The sequence below is a fragment of the Petromyzon marinus genome, chromosome 1, assembly GCF_048934315.1.
Source record: "Petromyzon marinus isolate PM22_M1 ecotype Great Lakes invasive population chromosome 1, UKy_Petmar_22M1.pri1.0, whole genome shotgun sequence".
Taxonomy (NCBI): Eukaryota; Metazoa; Chordata; class Hyperoartia; order Petromyzontiformes; family Petromyzontidae; genus Petromyzon; species Petromyzon marinus.
The window spans coordinates 24,889,336-24,908,407 of record NC_133667.1 but is presented as its reverse complement, the minus strand read 5'-3'; the positions used below and the strand labels follow the sequence as shown (position 1 = coordinate 24,908,407).

The following is a 19,072-nucleotide window of genomic DNA, read 5'->3' as shown; positions in this document are numbered from 1 at the left end:
TAGCTTTAATAGTAGTATGATAACTGCTTACCGCCACGAGCAGTCCCTGCTCCACCCGCCGTTGCCAACGAAGATGATGAAGATGACGACACTGTTGAATTTGAGTGTCCAGCAACCGCACTCGATGATGAGGTAGAAGTGGAAGAGGAGGTGACGGTGGAAGTAGTGGTAGAGGTGACAGCTGATAAGGAAGCTGCTGTGGAAGTTGACACAAAGTGCGATGCTGATGTGTTGGTGGTCGATGACGGTGTTGATGCTTGGGCTGATGATGAGGAGGATGTTGACGATATTGACGAGGTAGTGGTTGAGCTGCAGTGGGAGAGAGAATGTGCTGCTGCTGCTGCTCCTGTCGTTGCGATGAGCAGCGGTGATGATGGCGGAGGAGAGCGGTGCTGCGGCCAGGGAGCTGACACGCAGTACTCGATTCGAAGGTTATGTTTCCATGGCAACACGAGCTTCACCTCGATCTGGGAACCTCCTGATGCAAAGGGCGAGAGGGTGAAAGTGAGTTACGGTCTGGGGTTGGGGTTTGCGACGGGAGTGTTAGGACTGAAGGCTGCTGTTAAAAGTTGGAGATTAGAGGTTCGTGTATAGTACTTCTGTATGTTCATGATGATATGCGTGCATACGTATTGTTGGTGTATAACGCGAGTAGTGTACGCCTATGCTCATTGTTAATGTATAATGCGAGAATTATGCAAGTGAATAGTGCTTGCATATGTTGTGTTCATGCATAGTGATCATATCGTGAGCGTACAGTGTGTATCTATAGTGCGAGTGTATAGTGTTGCTGTGTAGTCTTAACATAGTGTGAGTGTATAGTGTGCGTATTGTGTTAGTGTATAGTGTTAATGTAGTATGTGTGCGGTGTGTGCGTGAAGTGCGAAAGTTACCCTTGGTGAGAGCCACATCCCTCACGCTGTAGCCCTCACGGAGCCGCACTGACACGATGCTGCCCAGCTCCGCGTGAACCTCACGCTCGGTGTGCTTTTTCCGCCGTGTAGCCAGCGCAGGATTGGCGCTAGCCCACGCCAGGTGCTCATTAAACAGCCGGTGCTCCGCACCTGGTAGCAGTGTGGGACACATGGTAGGGACACATGTGGACAGCTGGCCATTATGAACCTACAGAGATTTGCCCAGACATGGGACTTGAACCTAGAACTTTACATCTTAGTTGGTTCAGTGTCTCATACCTGTCATGAACATTGAGGCAAATGACAGAAAGACGCGCAGACAAAGGGCTCGAACTCGAGACCTCATTAGCAATGATGAAATTTTTTTAACCTGAGTGAGCCAGTGAGTGAGTCGGTAATGGAGAGAAGTTAAGCAAATTAATGGGTGAGTAGATAACTAAGTAAAGTTAGCGAACAAGTGAACACAGGCGATCGATGTATAGTGTGAGCTGAGTTCTTGCTCACCGCACATGTCTCCGACACCGCCACCTCTTGCTGCCTCCATGAAGCTGTACGTCAGGAAAGCCCTGTGGTAGGCCGTCATCGCCAAGCTACCCGTTGACCGACAGCCACTCTTGGCTCCCGCTCCTACCACCTCCTGCTGATGCAGCAGCACATCTCCTAATGTCCCAACCTCCTCTTTAACAATGCAGCTCCCACTCTCCCTCCTCCCCTGCCATTCCTGTCCGCACTCCTGCCCTCCGCCCTCATAAACGTCGTCTTCACGGCTGTAGTCATCAATGTCACCATGAAATACTTCAGGTCCCGCATAGGTGCCTCCCGTCGCTGTGGCGATGAAGCGCATCATCTCCACATTCGGGACGTGGCCAAAGTTGCAGTCATAAGAGAAGACACCTCCCACCTAACAGCAACAACAAACAGCAGCAACAACAAAAACGACTTTGAACCAATAAGAATGACATAAACAACAACTATAACTTGGAACAAATGATGACATCTAAACAACAATTGTAGAGGTGGCCGTGGAGCTTCGAGGTCAGAGTGCTGAGGCAGCATCGCTGAAACCCAGAGTTTGAGTATGGCTAGCCAATTGTGATTAAACCAGCTTCGTGTAGTGAAATAATCTCAGCCTGGTCACCAAGCACTATAGAAAAAAACACATAACATTTGGTTCTGCAATTCATTTGGCTAAAGTCCACCTCTAAAAATGTAATGTATCAGTTTGACAGTTATCTTACAATCTCACAGCAGAGTGCATTGAGAAATTCCGACCCATGTTGTGTGAAGAAAACAAAGGATACCTGTTGGATTTTTTAAAATTATTATCGTGAAAAATATATTCCAAAGCCATTCCACGACTGCTGTGCAAGATTTACAAAGTCTTAAAACCATGAGTTGATGCTCATCTGTCAATTGGGAAAATTATACAAAAACATAAGGACAGCCAACAATAATGCTGAACAACACTTAATGATGGTAATGACATAAAGCAACCACCAACACCAAATAGCTTCGACAAAACAGCAAAAATGATCAATTAACAATTTAACACGTAGGCTTGTCACATCCAATATTGTGATTCATAATTGATTTTTTGGTCAGATTACTTGAGTAAAATGGCAGTTTGTGTAATACATCCTCCTCCACCCGACATAGCCTATTTAAGACCCAAGACTTAAAGATATTTCCAGAAATCTGGCAATCGCCCGACGATGCTGGCTGTAACTACCCAGGAAACATCCATACCGAATTATTAAATGTTGTGGATTACTCTTCAACAGAAGCAATAACAAAATGGCATGTTTGTTCACCTCACAACTTTTTATTTGGGTGTGTCCGGCAAAGGAGTGTGCACGACACATTTGTGAATATGTGCGTCTGTTCGAAATGTTTTGCATACTTCCCAACATGCAACAAACTTGAAATTTGGCATGTGGGTAGCTTCCAGACTGTACACAATGCAAAAAGTATAAAAATAGACTTTTGTACTACTTTGGGGGGGGGGGGGGGTGTAACAGCATGACCTAATGTCAGATTGGGTGTCGATTATTGGTTTTAACTATAATTGAACTGTACTTTATCTGATTTTTCTATTTTGTTTGCCTCTTTCAGTTTCAGTTTATTTATTGAGCCATTCGGCTCTTGAATCGGGTGCAACCACAACAAACAAAAACACAAACAAGAAAAACATCTTAAAGTGTGACTGTGCAAACAGAAAATCCATGAAAAAAACAGCAAAATATTCCTGAAAAAGGCACCGTACACCAACGCTGTGTGCAAAAAATCCCAGTGGGATGCAAGTCAAACAACAACCACAAGAAAACTTAGATTAAGGCTATCAGTCTAACTCCGTACTACAACAAAACAAACATGTCCAAACCAAAAAACTTTTCGAAATCACCAAAATATAAATCCATAATTGCAACGTAACAGTGATCACAGGGACTGTGACCAAATTTTTACAATAAACTACATAAATAAACTACATAAATAACATGTAAATTAATTGTTTTTGAGTTGTTTGAATCACTGTTTTATGTTGATTTGAAGCTTTCATGACTGCAGGAATAATTTTTATTTCATTTTATACCTACGTGACTTTACCGAAAGAACCAAAGAGTATGGATTCCTGCAGGCACGAAAGCTTCAAATCAACATGAACAGTGATTCAAACAAATCAAAAACAATTAAGAGGCAAACAAAATAGAAAAATCAGATAACGAACAGTTAAATTGTAGTAAAAACCAATAATAAAGAAACCAGCGGCAACGACACCCAATCTGACATCAGGTCATGCTGTTACACCCATGCTATCCCCATCGCTGTTTTTTCATGCCCCTTGCTGTCCCTGCTGTGTTGGCTGTTCCCAATGCTGTGTCTCAGCTGTGTCAAATTCTGCTGCTGCCCGATGTGCCATTGTTGGGTGTCCTGTATGCCATGCCTGCAGGAAGGAGCAGGCAACGGTGCTATTGCGCAGCTGCGTGAGCAGCATGTCGCAGTAGTTGATGTCAGGGATGCTCGTCACCCCGTCTGTGATCACGATGATACCTGGAGACACAAATACAAATTGATACAACTATCATTAGAGACAGGAAGAAAGCGAGACACCCTGACCAAGACTCAAATCCAGTGTCTCAGACATTCACAAGTAGGTGGTTAGGTGATATGACCTGTAAGACCCCCCCCCCCTCCCTGAGACCCCCAGTGCTCGAAAGAGGGTCCCCTTCAGGGGTTGCCGACTCAATGCCAGCACGTGAAGCTGGATAGTCTCACCAGAGCTCGTGTTGGCGGGCAGCAGCTGCAGGGCGAGCACCCCATAGCGTAGCACGCTCACAAGCCCCACATCCGCCGTCACCATAACCACGGGTTCTGCCAGGTGCCGCGCCACACCGGCGCCAAGTGGGGGCACGGAGGGTGGGGGTCGGACCAAAGGGGCTGGGGCGGTGGGGCCAGTGGGAGAGGAGGGGAGAGGTGGTGGGGAGATGGGAGCGTCGCCATCGTCCTGTTAACGAGACGTCATTGCAAAGGTGTTGTCATCTGCGCATGAGTGAAAATAAAGGGCGACATCACCAAAAAAAATCAAAGAAAACCACGAAGAACGTGCACACACGCAAACAGTGACGCACTCACCTGTGCCATCATGGGCTCCCGCTGCTTCTGCAGAAACTCTGCGACGTGGCCCTCAAATCGCATCAGCTGCACCCGCACGTCATGCAGGAAGGAGGGGAGGTGCACGCGGTCCAGCCGGCACCCCTGCACCAGCACCTGAGGGCCGCAACAAATGAGCAGTCAACTGTACTGCAATGTGGGCCGGTGACAAGGCCAGGCAGTTTAGACGTTCGCCGCTTGTTGCAGAGGTTCCAATCCGGCAGCCCGCCCTGGTCATTACTGTGGACGTATTAACCATGGATTACAGTCTTCTTCAGTGGGTGTTAAAGATTCCCTGACGTCTTTCGAAATAAGGTGGTCTATCGTGGTCCAAATATTATCCGCATATTATTGGGATTATGCGTAGAAATAATTTCCCCCCCCTCTACTGGTGGACTATTGCCCAGGCCACGTGCTAAGTCACCTTGTGCCACACAGGGATAGCTGCGACCGAGGGTGCCCTTTGAAATGTTTGAGATATGATGAAAGTCGCATACTGCATGTTATGTGCTTTGAGACGCCATGGCATAGTTCAATGCAAATGTAGCTTAATAAATCAGACTAATATAATAAAAATATATTATATTTAGTGACTTGTTTACCTTTTTCTCTATTTTGCACTCCTATCGTTTTTTTGCATTTTTTGTTGATGTAACTTTCTGACCCGCCCATACTGGACGTGTGAAAGAGCTTCAGAGCTCATCGGATTCCTTCAGTCTAAATTAGGATTCTGATAAAGCACACAAGATCAAAAACTAATTATGCAACTAATCATTATTACATTGTAAAATTACATTGCAAACCTTATATAATATTAACTTTACGTAGCACTTAACCAGGGGCGGAGCCAGGGGGGGTGACAGGGGTGACATTCCGCGTATAAGTGTACGACACTCGGTCTGGCGGACTCCGTGCAACTGCATTGTCAGAGTGTGTCGCCAACCGATGGCGTCCAGTTCAACAGCCTGACTCTCTAATCATTCTTGAAACTAAAATTTGTTGAATGTCACTCCGGCCTGAAATCCTGGCTCCGCCCCTGCACTTAACATTGTGCAATTACACTGAATGGCACGGTGTGTGGGAGCAATGTCAAATCTCCACGCCCACTCGCATCAGCAGCACCTGCTGCGATCCCGACGCCATGAAGGGCGAGTAGGCGAGCACAGTGATGAAGATCTCTGGCCGAAACAAATTCCTCGTTCCCGGGACGAGGAAAGGACGTGCCAGACGACGCAGACACAGCGCCAACGTGCGGAACACACGGTCGAACACGATCTCTCCACACCAGTCATCCTGGTTGGAGAGGAAGGTAGAACACCACATTAGCGATCACCTATTAGGGCCAGCGAGGCAACGCTCATAGGTGAAAGGGGATGGTGATGTCGTTGGTAGTGGTGTTGGTGATGAAGTTGGTAGATTTAAGGTTGTATTGATGATGATGAGAGTAGTAATAGAGGATGGTAGTGGTGGTACCGAAAACTCACCAGGATAAAACACCACCACCACAAAGCCCTCACCATAAGGCTACTTGAAATAAATGACTCCCCACAGCACAGTACTAACCATGACAAATCACTACAAATCAGTATTAGCCTTAGACAATGTAACCATTACAGTATTCACTCCAAAATAACCCTCACAACAGTTTTGACCAGAATCATTCTGTCCCCACAATGCATTCACTGCAACCCCACCATCCAGCTACTCATCGTAAGAGAGTACTAACCATAACAGAACCACTCTCTCCATATGCTGACTACAACACCACTGCTCTTCACTCTCCCCCTCCCCCCCCCGGTCTCTCACCACAACGGCTGTGGAGGGGCTGAGGTCTAGGGCGATGACGAAGCGGTAGCGGCACGCGAGAAAGATCACGTGACTCGACGGGACAAGTCGGCATGGGGGCATCACTCCTCCTCCACGATCATCATCGGCAGTAGCTGAGCCACAAGGAGGGCTGTCACCAGGTTGCCAGCCCTTGGGCAGTACTGACAGCACGAGTAGATCACCATCACCACTCTCCTGAGGAAGGGAGGGCAGGAGAGAATGTTGACTAATCTACGTTTCTACGACCAATGGGAACTAGGCTTGGGCCCACTGCTCCTCCATAAAATCTACAGTTGGAGAGTGGGTTTCAGAATGAGATTTTGAAAAATGTTTTAATATCAAGCGAAGACTTTGGATAGGTTAGGTTATATTAAATAAAAATCTGAAATTTAATGTTTTGCAATGCCTTTTTCATTTTAAAACGCAACTGTAGAGTATGCTCGTGATATCACACTGTGTGCCTTATACAATGGTCATCAAGAAAGCACCATGGCTATGCTCTGTAGGCTTTACAGAACATTTCCGTATTGAGTCGACTTCAGAAATGGTGGTATCGAGTTGACCTTGTGATGCCGTGACTGGCTCCGGGGTCCGCACGGGGTGACACCCATGTTTGGGAGCAAGGCAGCCAGAGCCAAATGCACCCCGCTTCATTAAACACCCAAACTCGAGTGAACTCAACTCAACTCAAGTTCAATGGATAAATCCAAGAACTCAAATTGATGGACAACAAGTTTAAAAGAGGCATTTCCATGATACACATATATACATGCATGTGGAACCCCTTTCACACCGTACGTAGCTAACCATGCTAATCTGAGGTGGGACAGATAGGTGAACAGACAAATAAATCCAGATACATGCAAGCACTCGTGTGTTACCAGTTCGTGTAGGGGTGTTGGGGCTACAATCCGGTTGAGGTTTGAAAAAAACCACGCTGAGCGCATGTTCCGAGAGATGCGATACTGTTTCTTCATAAGCAGGTACACTTGACCAGCTTCCAGCACCTACACAACAGAGATGCACACCCACAAAAACCCCATCATGTTAAATTTGGTATTGCGCTTAAAGTTGGCTGAATTCTCGGCCTGGGATTGAAAATATACCATTTGTATCGATTTGACTGCCATGCAACATTTTCTCTGCAGAGTGGTCAAATGAGATCACTTCAAGGAATATTTGAAGTAGATCTGTGGACTGTGCTCTAAAACATTAGTTTACATTGCTCTGGAAAAGTTACATCTCGTGAGATGGCACCAACAGCACAATTTACTTTTAAACTAATCTATCTCTGTCCAGTTCAAATGGGCTACAGGATTCACTCTGCAATGTTAATGCAGGTGTTTTTAGTGGTAAGTCGTATGCTGCCCTCTAGTGGTGATATACTATAATGTTATTTGCAGCTGCGCACCTTATTTACAAGGACAGAACGATAATTAAATTGTGATCAATTAGGATTTAAAATCTAGCAATAAACCTAGTCTACTTAGACAGTTTATATTAATATGCATGAAGTAGTGTGCGCATTTAGAAGCTAATACTTTGTTTACTATGCTTGACGTTTTAAACAATAACAATGCTTTCAATTACGACCGCCGATTTCTCGAGATCCCTGATACTCATTTTCACATATGCATATGACGTTAAATATTAGCCAGCGCTGATTATATCCATGAGAAAAGATGCACGACAATATTTAGAAATACCGTACTAATTATGCTTTCCTTGGGGCATCATTGGTAAAAAACAATACCCTAACACTCCCCATTGTGTCCACATATAAATCAATTAAGTAGTCCAACAGACAGACTACTATTGGCTCTCCAGACCGATATCAAGCGGCACATGTTTAAATAAAGCAAACCTTGGACCTCTGGGTCTCCTCAGCAGGGTCACGCTGGTTAAACAACAGCTCTTGGATATCTTTAGCGATTGACCCCGTGTTTGGCCAAAAGTGTAACCCTGTAAATAGTCAGCAGTTGACGAATGCGTTGAGTTTTACGGTAGTGAATGGACTGACTGCAGTCCAAGTCAGCTGGGGTAACTAAACCGACTAAATAACTACATCGGTGGCACACTGTTACTTCACAATATACCCCCACACACTTGAATATATCGTCACTAAAATATTGCTTATATTTAACGTTTTGGTGATAATACTGCGCTGCACACAAGCACACAGGGCAAAATACTCACGACAGTCGTCAATTACACTGCATTCCTAGGACATGCACGTGCTATGAAGATAGCATTGCCATAAAGGTACGCTTTCCTTTAAGGGGCCGTTCATAAATGACGTCACGCGATTTTTGACGATTTTTTACCCCCCCCTCTCGTCACACGGCGTCACAAAGTCAGACCCCCCCTCTCAAATATGACGTCACAAAGCTCTGCCTCCTCCCCCCCCCAAAATATAAAACATGTTTCAAATCGCTTTAAACTATTGTCATTGTAGTGCCTATTTAATGTGGCGCTGCACTCTGATGTTAAAAAAAGTATTAAAAAAGTATATTTAAGTCTGTAGAACGTGTTGTCTATATTTATTTAAAGTTGCGCATTTTGATTTGACGTCACATTTCTCAACACCCCCCCCCTCGTCACACATCGTCACAAACGTCTGACCCCCCCCCCCCTAGGTGCGTGACGGTCATTTATGGACGGCCCCTAAGATCGTTGAATTTTACGAATGTGTTCAATTTACGTATGTACACCGCACGCGTAAATACCCATTTATATACAACAGGCTGGCATTTAGCAACGGCGTTACGCACTGCACATTATAGTAGTGTATAGTCCCCATTTGAAAACAAAACGACAAACACGGTATCACGTAAACTGTTGCCGGGTATTGCCACAAGGGTGAACGTGTTATTTCAATACATTCAATCGGCCCAGCAACCAGCATTCGTTTGAACTGTGACGGGCTGGTTTCGCCCTTTGTTTGGCCCATCAGCAGTTAAAATTGACTCCACGCAATTACGCTACGCTTGTATTCTTGGCTCTTTCGGTAAAGTCACGCTTGTTTACCAAAAAAAAAACTTGCAACTGCGAGCGCCAATCCTTTGCAGTCTACACAAACGTGCGCCTCACACTGGTTCATGCAGCTACGATGACGATGATGATGTTGTTGTCCCTCATCGTTGCCCCATCTCCTGTTGACACGGCGTCCGAACCAACTGGTGGAACTTCCACGTTTCTCTGGCCGGGCGGGGGGGACGACGCTTCTCCACAAGACGACCAACAATACCAACCAACACGTGTATCGTAATCCAAATTAACGTCTTAACATTTATCCCAAGCCCGTCGCACGTAAATTAACGTACGTCACATTCACGACGCCCGTTTCATATCCGTGTACATTAATACACTCGAAACTTTAAACCTGAGGATTCATTCACCCTGGGGAACACCCCCTTAACCCCCCGCCGCAAATTGCAATGATCAAAAATAAACATTTCTTGACGACGCACTCGTACCTCGTTCTCCAACTCGGCCGTTTCGCTAAACGCCGCCATCGAGTCTCGTTCTCGCGTAACAACACAGTCGCCAGCTAAACTTTTTTTGTTTCGTTACACAGCGTCGCAATGAACCCTCGCTCTGCTAGCGCCGCAACAGCACCGGGGAAGGACGCGCGAACCCTCCATTGCGATACCCCTCCTCCCCAACAGGCCGCCCACAACTCCTCGGTTCCTCAACACGAGGCAACCGACCAATGGGAGCGGGAGAGGAACAACAACAATAAAAATAATTATTATTATTCAATCGCTCACATCAACACCCCCCGCCCCGGTTCACGTCATCATTGAGCACGCGCAGCGGGCTCCGGACCAATCGGAACGTTGGAGTTGCCCCACCCGCGCCACCCGCTGTTGTTCGCGAGCGCTCCGACCAATGAGAACGCGGTAATTTTCCCCCTCGTCGCTGTTCGCGAGCGCTCCGACCAATCGGGACGCGGGAGTCCCCGTTGTTCGCGTGCGCTTTAACCAATCAGAACGCAGGAGATGCCCCTCCGACACCCCCCCCACGCTTTCGCGAGCGCTCCGGACCAATCGTAAGGCGGCGAAGGGGGATGTGAGCCGAGGGGCGGGGGGGAAGGCTGTGGCTCGGATGGGGAGTATCGCGCACCGTATTAACGTCATTGTTTGTTTTAAAAAAATACTGTATATAAGTTGTAAATATTTCCTAGGCGAACGTTAAATTGGAGAGGGTTTATTAAGAAGGTAAAATAAATATGTATAGTTAAAGGTAATGATCACGCGGAAAATAATACGCGAACTTGTTTTGGGGGACGTCACATCCTGTTAGGGGCCGTCCGTAAATGACGTCACGCGATTATGTACGATTTTTGACCACCCCCCCCCCCCGTCACATGGCGTCACAAAAAGTCAGAGCCCCCCCTCAAATATGACGTCACAAAGCTCTGCCCCCCCCCCCAAAACCATATTTCCATTTTGAAAATAAAACATGCTTCAAATCGCTTTAAACTATTGTCATTGTAGTGCGTATTTAATGTGGCGCTGCACTCTGATGTTGTCGGAGAAAACATTTATTTAAAAGTCTATTTAAGTAGTACGTGTTGTCTATATTTAAAGTTGCGCATTTGATGTGACGTCACATTTCTCAAACCCCTCCCTCGTCACACATCGTCGCAAATGTCTGACCCGCCCCCCCTAGGTGCGTGACGTCATTTATGCACGGCCTTTTTTGTTTCGCTTTGCAATGATTTTGTTTAACTTGAACCTATTTTAAATAACCTTATAGAGTATGTTGCATTGCAGGAGCAAGCAAAATATTTCCAACTTTATTTCTTTTTAGACACAGCCGTACATTGAATTATGGCTTTATTAAAGTAAAAAATGATGTATTCCTGTTACAATAAATCCGGAGTGATGTCATCACAGTGGGAAGTGACGTCATGTATGTCGCGCACTTCAATGGTGGTGGTGGCACGTTCGTGTTGGTTTGGAGTCAATATCTTTAATTATATTTGAAAAGGCGTTTACTTCTTTTAGAAGTAGAATCCGGAAATATGCAGGTGAGTAATTTAAACGAAATTAAATTATAACTTAGCCTCCGTGACCAGCACGGCGTGCGGAGGCAGGCCTCCATCCAGCAGTAGGTTGACAAAGGCCTCATATCTTCAATCGATTAAGATTTACGGCATATAATTTTTTCAAGGAAATATTGAGATTATAACATTGTTACGTTTGGCGATGTTAAAAGCAGTGCCGGTGGTGATTGTGGTGGTGTTGTTATAGTAGTGGTGGTAATGGCAGGGGCTGTGTTGATCGTGATGCGAATGGTTAGTGGTAATTGTGATTAGTTTTTTAAATATATAATAGCGTTTTTCCCTTTTTTTCTGGCAACAAAACTGAAACCTTTTTACAAGGAATAATGTGTGCATTATAGTTATGGTATGGGTCATGTTAAACAAAAGTTAACATTAACCTTTGTAACTTGTTACCACTGTACTGTATAGAACAGCAGTGGTCTTGGTGACGGTCACGGTGAAGGCAATGAAGCTAACGTTGGTAATAATGGTCATCACTGATGATATTGGTGATTGTGGTTCTACTGAATATCGTGACGGTTGTGATGATGATGATGATGACATTGATGCCGGTGTTAACATTGCAACTTGCTTACCCGCTCATACTGGACGTCTGTGTAAAAGAGCTGCATTGCTCATCGGGTTCCTCATGTCTAAATACAAAAACTTCTGATTCTGCAGCGTGAGGAGAAGGTGTTGGAGCTGTGCCTGGAGTCCCTGACCCAGCGCGTGAGCGACCTCAAGAATTCCCTGGAGGGATTCATCCGAAAACTGGAGACTCAATACGAGACTCTCAACTGGTGATGCCATCATCATCATCAATCGCACCGTCAATATCAAAATCAACACCAGCAGTTTAATCAGAAATTTAATCGCCAGCAGCATCCTAAAATACATTGTGCATGCATGCATGTATGTGTGTGATAATGCCGTATGTGTATTGTGCATACGCTACACTTATTGTACCTGTGTGTACAGTACTGTATTTGTGTATGAAGTATGCAACTTCCTTCACGTTCTGTCGGCACACTTTTTTGAAAAATGTTAAAAAAACAAGTCACCTTATATGTGGATTCAATATACTTTTTTTTTATAATACCTCCAGGTACAAACATTCATGGAGTTTGCAATTGGAGTGGCATGCAGCCAGACATACATTTAGAGAGAGACACAAAGAGATGGACAATACAATACTGTATACAGAACTCGAGACGCAGAGGAGAGATACCCAGATAGATAATCAAACTGGGCTCTTAATTTCAAATGAATTTCATCCCTCCTCGGTGCTATAGCTCATTTACGTGTGTATATATATGTGCGTATCCCGTCAGGCCAAGCATGCTCGACAGCTTTGCACTACTGTCAGGGCAGCTGAATTCGCTGAACAAGTTGCTGCGTAATGACAAGACTCCGTGTCTGAGGGGGCAGATCATCATGCCGCTACTGCTGTCACCTGACAGGGACGACGAGCTCATGGTGAGAACGTGCATGCGTATATGTTGTCATATGTGCATATAACGGTGTCTGCATATATATGGGGAGCGGTGGTCCAGTAGTCAGCCCACATGATCTTAACAACCCGTTGACTTGGTTCAGTTCCCGGGCATGGCTACCATCCATTAGTGGCGAGTGATGTCTGAATCGTAAACGAGTACCTGATACAGTATGTAAAAATCTTATCTTAGCGTAATTTACATAGCGCCTTCAGCAAGGCGCTTTACAGAGAAGTAAGAATGGTACATATGAATGTATTGGTGTAGATGAGGTGACTAAAATAGATGAGAAGTAATGCGCGAATCTGTGACACATGAATTAGGTAAAAGCTAAATTAATGAAAGCAAGTTATGATGAATAGATTGGATAATATCCCTACTGGAGGGACAAAGGTTCGTCGGTGCTATCCACACCACATTTTGTGCTGTACTGGATCCAATAGGTGCTTGCTAATAACACCCCAACAGTGGGGCTATAAGGCTCTGGGGATCTGCGTGTTTTGCGCGTGTAACGCAGAAAATGACCGAGGGCCGCGTGCCAGTGTTCAGCCACGACGTGGTGCCGGATCACCTGCGCACTAAGCCAGACCCAGCTGTGGAGGAGCAGGAGAAGCAGATGTCACTCGAGGCTGCTCGCCTCACACCGGACATGGCACAGGTATGCACACAGCCGAGGATGAGATGTGTCGAGGGGAGAACTCCAGGGAATCACAGGGAGATGGGCCAGGGGGCAGCTGAGAGTGGCATGGTGAAGCACCACTTACAGCAGAAAGGTACAGATTGAGTGCGGGTGGAGAGGGCACAAGAACATATTTAAGAGGCAAGAATTGAGCAGTAGCAGCAGTAGTGGCATCAGTAGCAGCAACAGGTGTACCAGTTATACAGGTGTTGGCTGTATGAAATGTACGGCAGCATTAAGAGTAGCAGTAGGTGTCCAGGTATGCAGCCGTGTTGGGTGTTTGCAGGGAGCAGAAGTAGCAGCATGATACAAGACCAAGAAGAGTTCTGGGTGGTGCAGTTGCAGAAATTGTAGCAGCAGTGATAGCAGGCAGGGACAGCAGCAGATCCAGAGTCATACAGGGGTGTGTTGCGTGTTTGGAGAATGCAATAGTAATGGTAATATTATAGTGGTTGCAGAAACAGCAGCATATTCCAGTCACTGAGGTGTGTTTTGTGAAAGGAAGAGCAACAGGAGTGGCAACAGTAGCAGGAGCAGATGCACAGTGATGTCTGTGTGTGTTGGGTGCAGATATAGTCCCCACGGTGAGTGGAGGGTGGAACTGTGAAGCGGCCTTGCACCATACACGAGTACTTTGTGTTACACGAATACCTTAGAACTGTAGCAAATTGGGAGGTGACTGAATAGTTCAGAGGGTTCATAATGCTCATGTCAGAGCACTGCCTACACCGCCGAGGTCCTATTTTAATCCGAGTTTCGGCTGCCAATTACTGAACTGATTTGCAAGTGTAGTAGTGTATTGTTTATGATTACTAATCTCATGTTACTGTGTAACATAATGAGCGTTTATATGCACCATCATATAAACTTTGCACAATCTGCAAACACAGAGGTGCGTATATAAAGGCCTTTTTAGCCAATAATTGAGTGTTTATACAACAAAGTAGTTGTATGTACTTGCCCTGCTTAATTTGTGTTTTAATGATTTACTTTTGAAAAAAAATCTGGGATGTCTTGCACCCCCAGAAAGGGCATCTCTCATCCCCTAAGGCAGGGGTGGGGAACGTCCGACCCGCGGGCCGTATAAGGCTCGCGAAATAAATTGGCAGTTCCAGCCATCACATTGGGGGTGAGTTAATTAAATGTTTGACCAAATGTAACAGGCTAATCTTTAAGTTGATAATTGTGTATGGCCCGCGAATGATGTTATAAATGGCCCTTGGCAGAAAAAAGGTTCCCCACCCCTGCTCTAAGGGGTGCATGGACCTCAGGTTAAGAACCACTGCTCTATGGGATTTGTGATGCATTCAAGCCTAAGGTGGGAATACTTTGAAAATTACAAATTTAGTATGGGCGGAGAGGTGATGTGTTACTCAGTCACGAAGGTCATTGTCGTTAAATAATTATCTCTGTCTTTGTTTTACAGAAACACATGGCATCTATGAATAAGATGTGCAACTCGCTGCTGGACCGCCTCAACAGCACTCGTGATGACAGGGACGGAGATTCCTCCAGTCAGTTGATTTGCATCAATATCATCAACAGCATTATGAGTAGCAGTTTCATCATCATCATTGTCATTAGCAGCACTCATATCATCCTCGTCCATCCTCTGCAGCAGTGTTTTCAACATCAGCGGCATCACCTTTAGAGCCTGGCGTCTCAAGTCAAGCCTGCATCTCACCTCCCAGTATGCTAATCAACATAAGTAGCAGGGGCCTCAAGCAGACTCTCTCTTAGTCTTTGTAATTACTTGCACAGATTTCCCTCATTGCATTATTTAAATGCCTTATTTGTGGATTACAGAGCCTTATGGTGTGACCCGGATAAGTCCAGAACATAAAACATGTAATATATGATACTATATTCTTAGTTTTTTCGGTAAAGTCACGTTGAAGAGAAACAACAAAATAATAATATATATAAACAATAAAAAATTCTCACGACGTTTCGACCATAACTCATAATTTATGCGAACCAACACACCTGAAGACGACCGTTTGAGTTATGGTCGAAACGTCGTGAGAATTTTTTATTGTTTTATATATATTTTATTATTTTGTTGTTTCTCTTCAACGTGACTTTACCAAAAAAACTAAGAATATGAATTACTGCAGTCACGAAAGCTTTAAATCAAAATATATGATACTACATGTTTTACTCAGCACACTGTAATATTAAGTGAGCCTACTTGAGCAGGTAGGATTATCTGCACTGATAAAATGTATGTACAGTGAGGGAAAAAAGCATTTGATCCCCTGCTGATTTTGTACGTTTGCCCACTGACAAAGAAATGATCAGTCTATAATTTTAATGGTAGGTTTATTTGAACAGTGAGAGACAGAATAACAACAAAAAATATCCAGAAAACGCATGTCAAAAATGTTATAAATTGATTTGCATTTTAATGAGGGAAATAAGTAGGTGCTGCCATGTACCGAATTCAAAATTAAGTACCAAGTGTTACATTAGCCGTATTAACTATTAACCCTTTCTCGTTCCAAGACTGCAAGTTGCAGGGCTGGTCCGACATTGTAGCGACACGACCGCACTCTATGATAGCTGTGCCACACACTCTCCCGCATGGCCCTGTGGGAGCCTCGGTACTGATAAAGTTACGAAGTACACATACGTCATCGGAACGGGTTAACATCTCAAGAAGCATTATCAACACCAGCATTAGCAGCATTATCATTACCACTATCTTCATCACGTAACACCTCTCCCCCCTGCTCACCTCTTCCCCCCCCCCTCATTACCAGCTCTGCGTCACTCCAAGCACACCTTCAACCCAGCCGACACCAACGCATTGGTGGCAGCGGTAGGGTTTGGCAAGGGTCTCAGCCGGCCTGGACGACCCCCATCCCAGGGTGGCACGGTCCAACCCGGCCTCTCCGGGCCAGGAGGGCCTGTGGGATGTTCGACTGTTGGGCAGGGCGGTCCCAGCGGGGCAATGGTTCAGCAACAGCAGCAACAACAGCAGCAACAGATGCAGAGTCATGCAGGTTTGTGTTGTGTGCAGGTTTGTGTTGTGTGCACGTGTGTGGTGTGTGCAGCAGCAACAATGGCAGTTGCAATAGAAGGAGCAAAAGCATCAAGAACAGAAGCAGTTCTATCAATAGCGGCAAAAACATTAACAGCTGTCGCAGTAGCAGCAACAACCACAGAAAAAGTTACAGCAATAGATGAAGAGTCATGCAGGTGTATAGTTGGGTGTGTGGAGGGTGCAGCATTAGCATCAGCAGCAACAGTAGCATCTGCATATATTGCATTTATTACAGTTATATCCATGTATGTGGGTGCGTGTATATAACAGTGGTATATATTTGAGCCGGTCCTGGGCCTCCCCTAGGTAGACTCAGCCTCATGAGTACCTGGTGTGGTGCGCAAACATCAACACTAGGGAGACGAGAATCCGGGCGTGGTGCTAGCCCCCTACCATCTCGTGTGCAGTGCCGACCTTCATAGGTGCTCGCTAACAGCACTTGCCCCAACAGTCTATTACAGGCTATTTGAGAGATCTTTGTTTTTGGGAGTGGTAGTGCAGTACTGTACACACTGCTATGGACCCAGATACCTGAGTTCAATTCTGGCCACGGATAATAACAGTAGCAAGTAATACCTGAACCTGTCCTTTGCATTCTCTTTGTGGATTTGGCCTTTAACAAATACCGAATGCTCTGTGTGAACATCAGCACTGGAGAGGGAACATTGTGCTGAAATATGTCCCCCTCATGTCCAAGGCCAATCTTAGTATTCACTAGTGGTCTGTATGTCTTTATGGGGGATATTTATCTTTTTGCATGTGTGTATTTGTGTATGTGCATATCCATATATTTGTGTGTCTGTGTGCAGGTAAAATGCCAAGTTCCATCAAAACCAACATCAAGTCCGCTTCAAACGTCCACCCTTACCAACGATAGTCATTCCATTCTCTATTGTAAGTTAGTTATGGGCATGTCAGGTTCATGTATGTATTATGTTGAACCTCTTTCGCACCGTACATAGCCAACCATACGAATGGCCATGTCAGAGACGCTGAGCCACCACTGCTGAGGTCCCAGATTCAAGTTCTTGGTCTATGTCTCGTAGATGGTTCATAATGATTTGTCACTGAATCCAGGTTTCTGCCACTGGTTGTTAAACCAGATTGTTTTCATTGAATGTCTCAACCTGATTTCAAATTGCTCCACAAAGAACACCGTATCATTGAGTCATATATTTCATTTTTATTCAATTTAGGTTCGCCATTTGCTGAGGTCTGAAATTGTGTAAATAAATAGGATGACGGACATGCATTGAACCAAATACTGTTTGTTAACTTGACTGACAGTTGGGTTCATATTTTGCTTCTGGGCTGTAAACTCTTTTTAAAAAGAGGAGTGATCTTGTTCAGATGTTATAGAAAAAAACAAAAATAAAGTGAAAGAAAATAAGACTTGGACCTTTTGCGTGTTTGTATATGTGGGTGTGTTTGTGTGGGCATATGGGGTGGTCAGTCATTGGGGCAGCTACAAAATTGGGAGTGGTTCTTATGAACAAAAGATTGAAGGGGCCTTTATAGAAATGCCACCTATGCTTCAGAACATGGATTCCTTTATAGGAATGCCTGCGCTAGCTTCATACATGTAGGCTGGCCTGCCTACAATCCAGCCTGGTTTAGCCAGCTCACAGATTTTATAGATCTGGACACAGTTGCAACAGTTGACCACCTTTAGGCAAGTATATATGAAGAACTTCTTTACATTTATCCTGAATGCCCATTCATACTCGACAAGTTTGATAAACAATTGACGATATCGGTTGAAAGAACATGCTTGAATATGTATATTGAGAATGGTTATTAAAGGCAGACTGAGATGAAAATGAAATAGAGGAGACAAGTGAAAGTTAGTTTGAAAAACCTAAATTGATGGTGAAAAGGAACGTTTTCATTCAGTGTGTATTGCCTGCTATGCCATGGTAAAAAAACATGGACACTGATAGAAATTGGAACATAAGCTAAGAAGCGAGCAAAGAATAATGGATATGCATCCTTGGAATGACACTCGGAGTCACAAAGAGGAACACATGCAACATGTCAAACACATCAAGTTATAGATGTAACATTGCTAATAAAAGTTTTATTGGTCAGAATATGATTGAAACGATAATGGCTGGTGGTGGAGACTAATGGCGGAGTAGCATCCAAAGGAGTAATCGTTTTTGAGATCACGTCTGTCGGGAAGATGAAGCGATGACATTCGCTTGTGTGTAGGTGCTGGGTGGATCGTTACGTCGCAGGATCGGTGACAGATGGCGACAGGTTGGGGAGGCCTTCAGCAGTGGTTAGACCCATTGATGAATGTGTCAAGCTTCTTCACTCATTTAGGTACGGGCTGTACGAAATGAGGTCGCGGGTCGGATATAGCTGCTATAATTGTCCACATAAGCCACTTTGTTGAGCTATTATTTGTGGCTA

The 19,072-nt window shown here is 44.9% G+C and overlaps 2 protein-coding genes across 7 annotated transcripts in view; one reads left to right on the top strand and one right to left on the bottom strand.

Moving 5' to 3' along the window:
* The window catches only part of SZT2 (SZT2 subunit of KICSTOR complex), a 119,500-nt gene extending 109,387 nt beyond the window's left edge, over positions 1-10,113 (bottom strand). For 3 of the 4 annotated variants that reach the window (XM_032953111.2, XM_076066048.1, XM_076066051.1), the window contains exons 1-10: positions 9,866-10,113; positions 7,271-7,396; positions 6,369-6,584; positions 5,685-5,855; positions 4,545-4,679; positions 4,188-4,416; positions 3,856-3,962; positions 1,419-1,815; positions 894-1,064; positions 32-478 (exon numbers count right to left, since the gene is read on the bottom strand). In XM_032953111.2, coding sequence (XP_032809002.2) covers positions 32-478; positions 894-1,064; positions 1,419-1,815; positions 3,856-3,962; positions 4,188-4,416; positions 4,545-4,679; positions 5,685-5,855; positions 6,369-6,584; positions 7,271-7,396; positions 9,866-9,904 — 2,038 coding nt within the window. In that variant the 5' untranslated portion in view covers positions 9,905-10,113. Of the gene's footprint in view, positions 1-31; positions 479-893; positions 1,065-1,418; positions 1,816-3,855; positions 3,963-4,187; positions 4,417-4,544; positions 4,680-5,684; positions 5,856-6,368; positions 6,585-7,270; positions 7,397-9,479; positions 9,845-9,865 lie in introns of those variants that run through there. The other variant, XM_076066056.1, reaches the window with a different exon arrangement.
* Positions 10,114-11,267: 1,154 nt separating this feature from the next.
* On the top strand, positions 11,268-18,049 carry MED8 (mediator complex subunit 8). Of its 3 annotated transcripts, none has more exons than XM_032946253.2 (7): positions 11,268-11,424; positions 12,121-12,239; positions 12,771-12,915; positions 13,450-13,590; positions 15,038-15,125; positions 16,374-16,616; positions 17,467-18,049. In XM_032946253.2, the coding sequence occupies exons 1-7, from the start codon at positions 11,419-11,421 to the stop codon at positions 17,532-17,534; spliced, it is 810 nt and encodes a 269-aa protein (XP_032802144.1). In that variant the 5' UTR covers positions 11,268-11,418; the 3' UTR covers positions 17,535-18,049. The 3 variants fall into 3 exon arrangements, with proteins under 3 accessions (XP_032802144.1, XP_032802161.1, XP_032802153.1); XM_032946262.2 differs by lacking the exon at positions 11,268-11,424 and adding an exon at positions 11,481-11,504; XM_032946270.2 differs by lacking the exon at positions 12,121-12,239 and having other exon boundaries at positions 11,272-11,424.
* Positions 18,050-19,072: the final 1,023 nt, after the last annotated feature.

Bases quoted from the DNA above. Each gene is read 5' to 3' on its own strand.
- MED8 (XM_032946253.2), top strand. The intron at 15,126-16,373 runs GTCAGTTGATTT...CCTCATTACCAG, and splicing joins CAGGGACGGAGATTCCTCCA to CTCTGCGTCACTCCAAGCAC. The intron at 16,617-17,466 runs GTTTGTGTTGTG...GTCTGTGTGCAG, and splicing joins ACAGATGCAGAGTCATGCAG to GTAAAATGCCAAGTTCCATC.